We start from the raw sequence: 14964 nt of genomic DNA on the forward strand, positions 1-14964 counted from the left end.
GGGAATGTTAACCAGTGCCCCCGGGGCACTGGTTAAGGAATTATAAAAGGAAATTTTGTCTTGGAAATTTTGTATTCTACTTTTTAAAAGTTAAAAAAGTGTTATTTTAAATGCATAACTTGACTTTTCTTTCAACTTTTGGTTCCTTAACGAGTGCCCAGGGGGCACTGGTTAACAAGACCCGTATAGGGAAATGTTAACCAGTGTTACCCCAATTATACCCTTAAACAACAACTTTTTCTATGATAAAGATTGTTGTTGGTGTCGTTAAAAAAATATGAATTTAGATTATATATTTTTGTTACATTGTTGGTTTAATTGAAATAGATAATCATGATTAGTTTGATTTGTTATAATTTGAAAGTAAAAAACAATTATATCTTTACTTTTAATCAAAATTTCATAAAAAACATCTTTCATAATTTTCAAACGTCAACACAATAAAAAGAGCAGAAAGACGAGCACTTGAGTGCCCGTCTTTTCGCTAGTATACAATAAAGAAACAACAAACATACAAACAAAATCGAAATGTCCCACCAATTACATAAAAGACAACATAAAAGCTTGAGAATATATGGGGAAAGAAACCAAAGAATTTTAATTAACCTTCCAATAAGGAAGCTGCATTTTTATTTTTGTGTAATTATCAACACAACAACAATCGCAATATCAAAATCAACCTTTAATTAAGAGTTACTGATTTTTCCCCGGCTTATTTCCCTCTAGCATTTCCAAATCCTAGTTTCTAATTGAGGAAGACGATGAGAAGAATGTTATGACATGCTAGCATATCAAAACAACGTGTTTTGTGCCACTGTACGATCCCCACAAAAACTATAAAGTAATTTCAGAGATCGTATGAATGATTAGTCGTGACCGTGATACCATGAACCACTCTCAATTGAAAACCAAGAAAGAAAGTTTAGAATGAATGAAAAATGAAGAATGAATGAAAATATTGAAGAGTGCAAGGCTATTATAGTCATAAAATGTTCTTATATTGTAACTACAGTCAAATGAAACATTTACAGTGTCTAAACCGACCCAAAAAACATCAAACACATCACAACCGTTCAAACCTTATATGTAACGCCACATTCTACATATGGGATGATTCAAATTATTTTCAAAAACATTTCAAATTATATAGTCAGAACCATCCCATAATTTGTCAAAACTAGAAGTTTTTGAAGGTTTGGAAGAGTTCATAACATATATCACTTTTGAAATTATAAAACGAGTGATGATGAAAGGGAAGATAGTCCGAGAGGTTGTTTTGAACTCGATCTTGTTGTCCTGCCAACTGACATATTTCTATTGACAAGACAACACGATCAAGTGCAAAATAACCTCATGGTGTTCAGATCCACCAGATAAATGTTCATGGTTATTTGTTGTGTTTTACAACAAATGAACCAAACACACAATTTTATAAAAGTTTTTTGTGAGTCTTGAACCACAAAAACCATCGGTACAATGTGAACCACACAAAAATCATGCACTTCATAGTTTAGAATATAAAATCCAAGACGTCAATTAAGAAGATGAGAATTTGTATCATGTTTATCTCTTTACATTTATATATTTTTGTCATTTTCAATTATGTCCTCTTAGTTATGTTTTGAAATTCTCAACAAAACAAGTTTTCATACTATATAATCTGAAAATCCCTATAAAGGAGTTCGGATTATATAAGAGGAAACAATCCTTACCCTAGCCTCCTTTCTCCTCCATCTTCTTCCACTAAAGATTTAGCTTTAGGTGTCTAATAATTTATTGTAATAAGCACTATGTTAATGTACATGTACTACGAAAGTATGTCTGAATTAATAAGATGAGAATTTGTATCATGACTATCTCTTTACATTTTTTTTTGTCATTTTCAATTATGTCGTCTTAGTTATGTTATGAAATTTAAGCAAAACAAGTTTTCAGAATATATAATATGAAAATTCCTATAAAGGAGTTCAAATTATATAATCAGAGCAAAAAGTATTTTGAGAAAAAAAAATAAATTGCGCTAGAAAACCATAGGATGAGAAAAACAATAGTCAATACATAATTCCTATGTTTAGATTTTGAGAAAAATCATGGTGACACTACACGTCGAGACAAAAACTTGTACATGGGGCTTCAAAAAAATCACGGCACACCGTCATAGGGACACTGAATTTGCTTAATCCGCGTGAACTTAACCAAGAGCTATGACTTCAGCATTAGAGTATTTCCTACAATACCCTTTATATTAACCAAACAGTCACTCACCATTTCAATCAGCCCAAACATCTGACCTCATTAGACATATAAATGTTCATCAGGCCCTCTCGATATCACTAGGCCCCCCAAAATTATGTTTTTACCCCTAACATATATGTCTGATGGATACATCTCGAAGAGTGAAGGAGATAAATCCCTAAAGAAATTGTACCTCGAATATTTATATATGGTAGATGCCTCCCGAAGGTTTCGTGGGTTATCTCCCGGATGCCTAAAATAATTATTGCTTTAATTTTAAGTGACTATGTCGTTATCTTGTATTGAACCTGCGCATCTCACTACCCTATCCATTCATTTGGTCTATCTTCTTCCCAACATCTTGAAAATTTGATCATTAGATGACCAAAACCATTCTCAATATAATTACAATCAACTAATTTTGAGAAAAAAATGTTTAATATGTTGCAATTAGATTTTTTAAACCAGGTTTTAACCTCTATTGTACTTTCTATGTATTGTTTATTTAATATTGAATTTTGAACGGAGAAGTAAAAAGTATTGATGGTAATATGATAAAGGATAAAACAACAACAACCAAGTGTTATCCCACTAAACGAGACCGGCTACAAGGATCAAATTATGTCATAATGTTTTATCATAAACCATATTTAGATTCAACTCTACTTCTAAAAAAAATTCTAATAGTTCCTCTTATGATTTTTCTAGATCTTCCTCTACCTCTTTTGAGGTGATAGATGATAGATATTAATCAATAACCTTAGACATATATATTCATGTCTTTTTCTAAAAGCATTTGAGTAAGAAAATGGTGTGGTGGATGATCTCATTTGACGTCATCCTCACACCATAGTATCATCATCATACCCCAATCATAAAAACATTGGCGACAATTATGCTGCCCTGCAAGCTTAAAATTGAAGCAACAATTATTTTAATCATCAGGAAGGTATCTACCAGACATAAACATTAGAGGTGAACATGGAAATTTAAGCAGCCTAAGAGATATTGAGGGTGCCTAAAAAGAAATCATCACTTTTTTTTGGCTAAACATGCCTCTGGTATGTTTTAAAAAGCAAAAAAGAAGAAGAAAAAAGTATATCAAGTTTTAATTGCTAGCAAATAACCTTGTTGACTTGTAAGTGACATAAATCCCAAAGCAGATTTTAATTTAGCGTGAAAAACATAGATTAACGTCAACCGGGACAAATCATTTCTAACCCAGCCTCCATAGCTTCAACTGTAATTCCCCTCATTTCTAAGAACAAAAATAACAAACACCTATTTGCCTTGGATAAACGATATGAACACTTTTGTCGCGTCATTTTTCGGAGATTAAGGCTATTTGATTAGCGTTTGACTCACTTGTATATTTCACGACTGAACATTTTAATTTTTAAGGAAAAGGGGAAAGAAAGTTCAAAATACCCCATTTGAAAAAGATTTAGGGTTCGGGGGTTAGTTACATAAAGGGAAGGTGTTAGCACCCTTTATGTCCGTAGTACTCTACGGGAACCTCTTGATTTTATTTAATTAATGTGCTATAACTTGCTTATTTTTTTGAAAAAAAGAATTTGAAATGATTAAAAAAGGGAAGACCTAATTATCTACATTTTATTGATTTGGAAGGACAAATGTCCTCTGCCTACGTACCCGTGAGGGATCAAAATCACGTAGTTCGTGGTAAAAATTGACGTTTGATTGGTTGAGTGTTTTTTATTAGATTGAAAAAGGTTTTAAAATGAAAAGCCAAGTGGCAAAATGAATTTGTTTGTATTTTTTATATTAAAGAAAAAAAAGACTCAAAGTAGAATTTAGATTGATTAATGTTTGATTAAGAAAATAAAATGAAAAAGAGACAGTCACTTGATTTAGGATCAAGGTTTATTTAGAAAATATTTTTGTGTTTTTGAACTATTTGCATGTTTTTGTTGTTTTTGAATGATTGGACTGAAATTAAGCTAACGGAGCAGAAGAAATAAAAGCGTAGGTACTTTGTAGTGACGTTGGATCACCACAAAGACCATTGACCTAGGCTAGAAACAAGATGAAAGGCATACACACACACGCGCACACATGCACCTAAAACTATTACATTAAACCTATGATACATGCTATGGTCTGCGAGAAAATAAATTACATTAAACCTATATTTACATTCTAAAGTCATGTGCCAAAAAAACGAAAATAAAGAATAAATAAATTACATTAAAGCCTATTTACACATTCTAAATGGCAAATAAAATAAATGATTGACAATTAAAGATGCTAAAATGAAAAGGAATGCAACATGAATTAAAATGAGACGCAGTGAAATGAAACTAAAATGCATGGACTGTGAACAAACTAGGAACAAAATAAAAATGCATGTAAAGGGGCCATCAGTTCTCCTTATGATAGAAACTCTTTGACTTTGGAGAGCAGCCAGCCACGGCGGCAGGAGATACCAATTCTGTCAATTCCCTCAAACAAACCGAGGTGAAATGCTATGCAAGGAACCGTACTGCAAAACACAACAAACTAAACCAATAATAGCATGAAAGCAACACAATAGGGATAATAAGTACAGGCAGCAACATACACAAGCACATCAATGAATTTTATCAATGGAATTTGAAACTAAATACTCATGCAGCAGTATTATGCGCTCACGGTTTGCATGTATAAAAGCTGAGTACGTTACCAGAAAAGAGTAACTACGGCCATAGAAAAAATTAAAATAAGAATAGCACCACAAGGAATTAGAATTGAACAAAACAGTGTTGTTATGCGCCAATAACGATGAAACAAAGTAGCAACAACGTAAGGCACATCAACGGCAATATTATTAATTCAATCACGCATCAACGGGAAAATGAAAGTATGGAATAACAGATGCATCAACAGTGATATTGACTAATAAACAAAAACTCAATTGGAATCAATAAAAATAAAACGTAGCAGCACTTGAAATAAAGGGAATTGGGATAAAATTATGGGAATGGAATTTAAAGGCACGGCAGCATGAAATCATATGTGTAGTAATAAAGAAATAAGGGAATTGAAACATGTAGGTGTATAAACCAATTCATGGGACACGTAGCAGTACTCATGGAATAGCAACAACAAAGGTAATAATGAAACTTTAATGGAATATATGGTACTGAATCAAGACATGTGCATAGAACTAAAATTAAAACATGAAACTTGGGGAAGTATCAAGTAGAACCCTAAAATAAAATTACGGTAGTCAATGTGTGTGTCCCCCCCGTGTTGTTCAGCAGGTTTTTTTTCTTTTATAGCGTTAGGATTAGGTTTAAAAGGAAACCAAATGCCTTGGCTCGGGGAGAAGGAAAACAAGTTTGTTCCTGAAAATTTGCTGCAGATGAGGCTTGGTGAAAGTTGGATTGGAATAGCATGACACTGGACAGCTGTTGTTATGAACTTGGACTATTTTTGGACTTAAACACTTAATAATGAAAATAAAAAAATAAAAGGTAAAAAATACAAAGGGATAAACATGTATATTTTTTGGATTTTATCTTCTAATTAATAAACAAATGAAGAAAGAAAATAAAAACTTGGATTTATCTACAATTAAATAACAAAAGAAATAATGACTAAATTAAACTAAAGTTAAAATTAATTAATTAATAAAAATAAAAATAAATAAAAATTAAAAGATGGAAATAAAGACTAAAGAAATAATAAAAAAAAGATAGAGAGAAGAGGGCCTGACTCGGAACCACATGAGGTATTTTAAAATACCTCTCTGCCGAATTTTTCACTGAGAAATCGGAAACTAATCAGGGTTAAACGACACGTGTCGGTGTATGAATGTAGGACTTTTAGGTCAAAAATTGGGGTATGACAACTTTCTTTTTAGCATTCTCTCTAACATTCACTCTCTTATTGGGTCAAATCCATGTAGGTCTCACCACTTTATGTGGGATCCATTTCCAATGTGTGGTACCCACATAAATTTCATATTTTCAACCAATAAGAGAGTGTGTTAGAGAGAGTATTAGAAATAGTGTCCATAGCAATCCTCATTTGCCTTTTGTCCACCAATTTGTCATTCCTTTTCAGTAATCACCACAAAAACATCCTTGAGCGACCACTTCCATTTGTCACTCTTTGCTAGGGGGTTAATAACTGCCCTTTTTGCATTCGCTAAACGGTATCCAATCAAAATCTCTCTCCTTTGCCGAGCTCGTAACATTATTTCATAGAAACTTAATTCCTCACTCTCATGGAGGTATAGATCTGCTTGCCGTATATGCATTTCGTTTCCCTGACAAAAACCCAGAAAACAAAATTTATCAGTATGAAGCATGCAATGAAAATGATTTTTAATTGCAGGATACTCGAAACTGTAAGGGATCCAAATTTACTAGGTTGAAGTGTAAGATAGGGTATAGCATAAAGCAAATATGGCAGGCTTTTCAAGACAATAAATGTGATGCATGCAATCACAAAATATGTGATGTAACCTGTCCCTTTGGTTTATCTAAAAGAGCTGTACCTGCTCCGCAAATAGCTCCTCCAATACACTGTTTATCTGTCGATCTTCTGCAACCATGGCCAAAGCCATGCTGACAAGTTCATTTGATAAAACATAATCACTAATTTTTGACATAGATAAAAGGTTTTTTGTCCTAGGATCCAGAATTTCACTAATTATAACTGTTTTATCTGAAGCCTGCTTCATTTCCCCAATCCATGAGCCTTTTGAGAAGCTCCCTCCATGAGCTTGACTGGCCATAGCTGGATAAGGAAGACGTCTAGCCTGAAATCCAAACATCAAATATACAAATCCAACTCAAACTTTTAGAGGAAACTAGGATCAATTGATAAGGCATAGAATAAAGGAAAAACCTAAAGAAATCCATCAAGATACCGGTCTCATAATATTCATGTGACAAAATCATACAAGATCATCCAATTGTAGATAAACAAAGGGTAATGAAATTGATAGATAAGAGTATGAATTTATGAATGTAACAGTAAACAAGAATAATAGAAATGAGGAATAATCTAGTACTTGTGATAATGGAAGAGTTTGTTACAATGTAATAAAGAGAATAAGACAAATAACAAACTGATAGTGTGTAGCTATCAGCCCCAAGCAACGCAGTGCTCCCCAAGAAAATCACTAACAAAGTGACCCCACTACAATAACAGAAAACAAGGATGATTATTCTCTCTGACTCCTTTCCCTTAAATAGGCAGACCCTCAAACTTATCATTTGTCCATGTCATCATTCCTTCCTTTTCCTTTCTTCCTTGTGTAGACCCTCCATTTCTTTGGTGCAGGCCCACTACTTAAGTCCACCCCTTGACTCAAGTCTCTATCAACTCCCTCCTCCTTAGCATCAGCCTTGTCCTCAAGGCAAAAATCTGGAAATTGGCCCTTCAAAACAGCATTATCCTCCCAAGTGACATCCTCAAGTGACTTGTTCTTCCACTTAATAAGACTTTGCTGCACAGTCACTCCCTCCTTAACAGTAGTTCTGGTTCCCATGATTTGCTCAGGATACACATCAGTTTCTTCTTCTATCTCCAAATCCTTGGGAAGATCACCCTGCACTTGGTAATCCCCTATAGCCTTCTTAAGCAAAGAAACATGAAATACTGGATGGATTCTGGATTGATCAGGTAATTGCAGCTTGTAAGCTACCTCTCCAATCTTAGCTACAATCTTAAAAGGTCCATAGAAACGAGCAGCCAACTTCTGATTTATCCTCTTAACCACAGAATGTTGCCTATGAGGGAGTAATTTTAGAAAAACCCATTCTCCCACTATAAAACTAACATCTCTTCTTTTCTTGTTAGCATATATAGTCATCTGTTCTTGAGCCCTTTGTAAATGAATTTTCAACTGTTTGAGAGCTTCATCTCTTTCACTCAATTCCAGGGCTACTGCTGCAACCTTAGTTTCATTAGAAAGGAACCTCAGAATACTAGGGGGTTGCCTCCCATAGACCACCTCAAAAGGAGTCTTACCAAGAGACACATGATATGTTGTATTGTACCAGAATTCAGCCCAACAGATCCAATTAGACCAGGTTTTTGGTTGCTCAGATGCAAAACACCTTAAGTACCCCTCCAAGCATCTATTGATTACTTCAGTTTGCCCATCAGATTCTGGGTGGTAAGCAGAACTCATCTGCAATTTGGTACCCTGAAGCTTGAATAGTTCCAACCAAAAATTACTTACAAAGATAGGATCTCTGTCACTAATCAAAGATTTAGGGATTCCATGTAGTCTCACAATTTCCTTAGCAAATATTTCAGCAATGGATTTTGCAGTATAAGGGTGTTTGAGCAATATAAAATGGCTGTACTTGGACAATCTGTCCACTACCACCAGTATAGCCTCATAGCCTTTAGATTTAGGCAAACCAGTGATGAAGTCCAGAGAGAGGTCCTCCCATACACCATTAGGAATGGGAAGAGGTTGTAGAAGGCCCCCAGGAGTAGTTGAAGCATATTTTTGTCTTTGACAGACATCACAAGCCCTTACAAAATCTCTAACTGTTTTCTGCATGCCCACCCAATAGATATTGTCAGCCAGCTTTCTATAGGTTCTTAAGAATCCAGAGTGTCCTCCTGAAGGTGTACAGTGAAACTCCTCAAGGAGAAGAGGAATAGATGAAGAATTTGGAGGAATAACCAATCTATCTTGGTAAAACAGCACTCCCTGTTTAACAGAGTACCCAGTTTTGGATGTGGGATCATTCAACACTTCATGAATCTTCTGTTGAATTGTTGGATCATTAGCTGCTTCCTCTAATAGTTTCTTGCTATCATTCCATTGAGGATAATACATGAGAGTATTCAGGTCAGCATCATCAAAGCATCTAGATAAAGCATCAGCAGCTTTATTTTCCAACCCAGGTTTGTATTTTACTTCAAATTGATATCCAAGCAGCTTGGCTAACCAACATTGTTGATCAGGAGAGGTGATTCTCTGTTGTAGGAAGTGTTTGAGACTCTTATGATCAGTGAAGACTGTGAATTGCTTCCCTAATAAATAATGTCTCCAATGTTGAATGCAAAGAACTAAAGCCATCAACTCTTTTTCATACACAGACTTGGCCAAATTTCCTGGAGATAAGGCTTTGCTGAAATAAGCTATTGGTCTTCTTTGTTGCATTAAGACTGCTCCTATGCCCCTTCCTGCTGCATCACACTCTACTTCAAAGGGCATAGAGAAATTAGGAAGCACCAACACAGGAGGAGAAGTCATGATGACCTTCATGAGCTTGAAAGCTGCATCTGCTTCAGCACCCCAGGAAAAGTTATCCTTTTTTGTCAATTCAGTCAAAGGTTTGACCAGTTTCCCATAATCTTTGACAAACTTCCTGTAGTATCCAGTGAGTCCCAAGAAGCCTCTTACTCCCTTCACATTTCTTGGTTCAGGCCAATCCAATATGCATCTGACCTTTGCTGGATCCACTGCCACCCCTTCACCAGAAATTATATGTCCCAAATAATCAATTTGTTTGCAGCCAAATTTACATTTATTTTGATTAGCCACAAAACAATGTTCCAACAAAACAGAAAGTACTTGGCTTAAATGACTTTGATGATCATGCATGTTTTTACTATAAATGAGAATGTCATCAAAAAAGACAAGAACAAATTTTCTCAAAAAAGGTCTAAAAATGTCATTCATAGTGGCTGGGGCATTCATTAATCCAAAAGGCATCACTAAATACTCATAATGACCATTGTGAGTTCTAAAAGCAGTTTTGGGAATGTCATCATTATGAGCTCTAATTTGATGGTATCCTGACTTAAGGTCAATTTTAGAGAATACAGCAGACCCATATAATTCATCTAACAGCTCATCTACAATGGGAATAGGATACTTATCTGGTATGGTAGCTTTGTTGAGAGCCCTGTAGTCCACACACATCCTCCAAGTCTTGTCCTTCTTTTTAACCAAAATTACTGGACTGGAAAAAGCACTCATACTAGGTCTGATAACTCCTGCTTGCAGTAATTCAGCCACTTGTTTTTCAATTTCTTCCTTTTGGTGATGAGGATACTTGTAAGGCCTGACATTGATAGCTCCATGATTTGGGAATAGTTTGATGTGATGCACCTGAGATCGTTCTGGGGGCAGCTGGATTTGATCTTAAAACACTGCAGGGAACTGCTCCAAGATTCCAATTAATTCAGTGGGAACTGTTACTGTTGCATCTTCCAACTGTTGATGCTGAGACCACCACCACTTTGTGCCCATTCTGCTCTGTTTGTCAGCCAAGAAGGTGTTGAGATAACCCTGATCCTCTTGATTGCTACCTTGTCCCAGTAACTTCACCATCTGACCCTGGTGTATGAATTGCATAGATAAAGCTTTCCAATCCATAATTACTTCTCTCAAGGTACTTAACCAGGACACTCCCAGTACCAAATCCAAGCCTCCTAACTCCAAAACCAGAGCATCAATGAGAATTTGTACTGTTCCCATCGTCACAGTAATGCCCTTACATATGCCCAGGGAAGCAACCTTATGACCATCTCCAAGCTTGATGCGTCGTGCAGGTTCTGGTGTTATCTCTAACCCTAAAGCATTAGTAACTTTGGGAGAGATGAAGTTATGGCTAGCCCCACTGTCCATCAGAACTAAAACATCCACATGCCCAATCTTACCTTCCACTTTGATGGTGCGATATCCTCCCATGGAGTTACACTCCACCACATCCTCAGCTTCCTCTTCTATTTGAGTCTTCTCCATCGTAATGATTTCACCATCATCACTCAGAGTTTCTCCCTCTCCCAAAATCAAAACACGCAGAGAACTCTAAGGACATTTGTGGAGAGTAGGATGATACTTGCCTCCGCACTTGAAGCACAAGCCCTTCGCCCTTCTTTCAGCCATCTCATCGTAGTGGATACTGCGAACCCCCTTCCATCGTCCAGATCTCGCGTCACTTTCCCCTTTTTTCCCAGTAGAAGCTAATGACGAAGTTGGAGAAGAATTGGACCCAATTGACCCAGATCTCTGAGTCGGGTTTGATCCACTTGGACGGTTGAGGTCTTTCGGGTTAAACCCGCTCCGATTCCGGAAAACAGATCCAGCCCAATCATTTTTCCCAGATCTGTCCTGCACCCCCTTTTTGCTAACATACCGTCCTGTTTCTTCATCATCTTCACGAAGCTCTTCCTCCACATCTTTTGCAATACGCATCATCTGCATCCTATTCTGAGGATTCAATGTGCGAACTCTTCTGCGGATTTGCGGCTTCAATCCACTCATGAAGTACCCTAAGTACTGCTCCTCTGGAAGCCTACCAACTTGCGAAGACAAAAGCTCAAAAGCCTCCACAAATTCTTCCACGTTCCCAGTTTGCTTCAACGTAGACAATTCTTCAAAAGGGTTTTCCAGCCTCCTTCCTCCGTACCTCGCAATCAAAGCTTTCTTCAGCTTTTCCCAGGATAAATCGTCCTCTGTTTCCATCAGAAGGTTAAACCAATGAATGGTTGAACCCTCCATACTCAGGCGAGATAGCTTCACACGCATCTCTTCAGTGGTATTCTGCACGTCGAAGTAGATCTCAGCTCGTGTAATCCACGCAACTGGGTCGTCGCCTTCGAACACCCGTAACTTCACCTTCTTCCCGGATAAACGAGATTCCCCTTGTGAGGATTCTCCCGTGGAAAAATTGCTTTCCTGAGTTGTACCCTTCAGACCAATTTGTTTGCTTAGTTCACTGAGAATCAAACTTTGTTGCTGCATCTGTTGAGCTAAAGCTTCCAGTGTGGTTTTGAAACCAACCATCTGCTCTTCTAAAGCATCAACACGATCTGCCATTCTAGGCTTTCTTGGCATCTACTATTCTGATACGGTGGTGATTTGGATCCGGCAGGTCGGACCAATTGATAGATAAGAGTATGAATTTATGAATGTAACAGTAAACAAGAATAATAGAAATGAGGAATAATCTAGTACTTGTGATAATGGAAGAGTTTGTTACAATGTAATAAAGAGAATAAGACAAATAACAAACTGATAGTGTGTAGCTATCAGCCCCAAGCAACGCAGTGCTCCCCAAGAAAATCACTAACAAAGTGACCCCACTACAATAACAGAAAACAAGGATGATTATTCTCTCTGACTCCTTTCCCTTAAATAGGCAGACCCTCAAACTTATCATTTGTCCATGTCATCATTCCTTCCTTTTCCTTTCTTCCTTGTGTAGACCCTCCATTTCTTTGGTGCAGGCCCACTACTTAAGTCCACCCCTTGACTCAAGTCTCTATCAGAAATCACACGATGTGCATTAGCTTCCACACCATGAGGATTTCAGTATATGTATCTAATGTGCATCCAGCATTAGCATACGAGCAAAATTTCCAAAAGCCCAAAGATGAAACCATAGAGAATCACCTATAGACTTATGCACAAACATCGTCATTCTCAATTGATATCAAATGCTATGTTATGTGCATGATATACTGCTTAAAGACTGGGATGTTTGTAGGATAGCAGAATAAGACGTTGCCATAACAAATCAAAGCTCAAATTTTGTAGATTGGAAACTCACTTGTATGTCACGAATTAAAAGGAGAGTGGCAAGAGATCTAGAGTCAGCTTGAATTGCTGAATCCTCAACGGATTCATCTGCCAAAATCAGTATCTGCAAAAAGCAGAATTTCCACCATAATCAACTTGCATACATTGTAATTGAACAAATAAGTTCCAAATACTTCACCATATCACAGTTTTACTCTAAGTCTAACCCAAACTTGCCACTAACTAATTAGTAGTACAATTATGTTGTTGCTGAAAGATCACTACAGTAAATACTATGACAGAAGCCACAGGTGGTTCCATTCCATCCCTTACATTATGTTTGATGAAGAATGAAGATCATGCAGTAATACATTTTATAGAGGGAAAAAGTGATAAAAGTCACTTACTGAATCAAATGATTCCAACGGAAGGCTTTCCAAGTGACGACGTATAACATCATTGCCCTCACGATTAACCAGTATTATGTTTTCCAACCGATTTATGTCTAGGTCACCATCAGTTGACTTCTTTTCCCTCTCCTTTTCTGGAACATCATTGAACATCCAAAGCTCTGAATTATGTGCCAGAGATGCATCCAGAACCTAAAGGAAAAGATGGAATTTAGACGTCACAAAAAATGTATTAACGCCCACAGAGCAAATAAACTGATGTGGGAATGAAGGGAGGATTGGATTATGGCTCCTCCTTCGATAACAGAAACCAAAACTGAAACTGGGCGGCGCTAAGCTCACAGGACTGTGTTTTTCAAACCATGCTCTAGATACCAACATAAATCTGAGCTAAATATTTATCACTCAAATAACAAGGAGTGTACAAGCATTTATATACACGAGAGACATAATCTAAATATATTTGCAAATAAACAGTCCTTTCATGCTCCCTTCAAGCACATTGACAAATAAAAACAAAGAAAGTCAGGGACCATAACAGGAGATTTCTAGCAGCATTACCATGATCATGTCCTCTATATCACGCCTCTAGTCGCAAAAAAGTATTATCTCTACATACCTCGGAAAAACAAAGTCTTTTGGTAAGCTTCCCCTCCATACCTGAAATCAAAAAGGAAACGGGGCAAGGAACCATATCATTTAATCTGCCTCGTCCATCCTCAAAATAAAATAAAAACCTGACTTCCTTGGCTTTACAAGTCTTTCAGTATGTAAAAGTAATCACTAATCACTGTTAGACCTTGGTAAACAAATGCATTCTAATTCGTTTATCAGTTTTATTCTACTATTCTATCCTAACAATATGCGCCCCCTTCAAATGCAACCTTGCCCAGAAGGTTGAAAGCAGAAAACTCATAGATTGGGATTCAGTGACTTTAAGGCGGGAAAGTCACAGTGACGTTGGTATAATTCTGTGTATTTCATGAAAGATGAAAGAGAAATAATATATAGGATGAGAGAGAGAGAGAGAGAGAGAGAGAGTAATACAAGAGATAGACACAAAATCACCATGAGTTTGGCTCATAAGTTCAAAAATAAACATCAATTGGCAATTTTGCAATATTCGATGTCAAGACCAACTCCTAGACTGTGATCAGAGCACAACTAAAATTGACTAAAAGCACGTCAATAATTGAACACAGGAGTTGTCTAAAATTTGACAAAGTCTACTCTAAAAGTAACCACAAATCAATTTCGCAGGATCAATAGCATAGTTATATATCCAGAATCCACCAACCAAAATTTGCATAATCCATATACAATAATTGGTATCAGTTCTCACAACTATACAAAAGGACATGTTGAATTTGTGTGTCTAAACCAGACCACCCTCACCTCTATTTAAAATAACATACAATAAATATAATAAATGCTAATTCTAATCTGAATCTATGATAATTGTACAGTTAATGATTGATTATAAACATGATAATAAATACACTTATTTGATTATTTGAATTTAACACTCCCCCTCAAGCAAAGCTTACTAAGCTTAAGCTTGTTAGAAGAAAACCATGCATTTCCAGCAAATGATCATTGGTGGGAAGGGAATTGCCACTAATATAATTCATGTGTGGGATGAATAGGCACCACTGGAATGATCGTCAGCGGAAAGAGAAGTCGGCTCTAATATGATTCATTGGAGGGAGTCAAGGATCAGCCAAGAGGAGAGATCAATGCCAAAGTTGGTGAGTCGCAGACCAGTGAATGAGGAAATTTTTTTATTGCCTAGGGACAAAACTACAGGGATGT

The 14964-nt window shown here is 36.5% G+C and overlaps 2 protein-coding genes across 2 annotated transcripts; both read right to left on the reverse strand.

Moving 5' to 3' along the window:
- Nucleotides 1–6086: 6086 nt before the first annotated feature.
- On the reverse strand, nt 6087–6998 carry LOC146911770 (ion channel CASTOR-like). Its single transcript, XM_085725671.1, has 2 exons — nt 6740–6998; nt 6087–6508 (listed from the first exon to the last, which is right to left on the reverse strand). The coding sequence occupies exons 1-2, from the start codon at nt 6977–6979 to the stop codon at nt 6290–6292; spliced, it is 459 nt and encodes a 152-aa protein (XP_085581797.1). The 5' UTR covers nt 6980–6998; the 3' UTR covers nt 6087–6289.
- Nucleotides 6999–11029: 4031 nt separating this feature from the next.
- LOC146911771 (uncharacterized) lies at nt 11030–12058 on the reverse strand. Its single transcript, XM_085727003.1, has one exon. It carries the CDS (start codon nt 12056–12058, stop codon nt 11030–11032), a length of 1029 nt encoding a protein of 342 aa, XP_085583129.1.
- Between the last annotated feature and the right edge of the window lie 2906 nt (nt 12059–14964).

This window comes from Medicago sativa, chromosome 7 (assembly GCF_051527215.1).
Source record: "Medicago sativa cultivar Bolivia chromosome 7, Bolivia_mono, whole genome shotgun sequence".
In the NCBI taxonomy this organism is placed as follows: domain Eukaryota; kingdom Viridiplantae; phylum Streptophyta; class Magnoliopsida; order Fabales; family Fabaceae; genus Medicago; species Medicago sativa.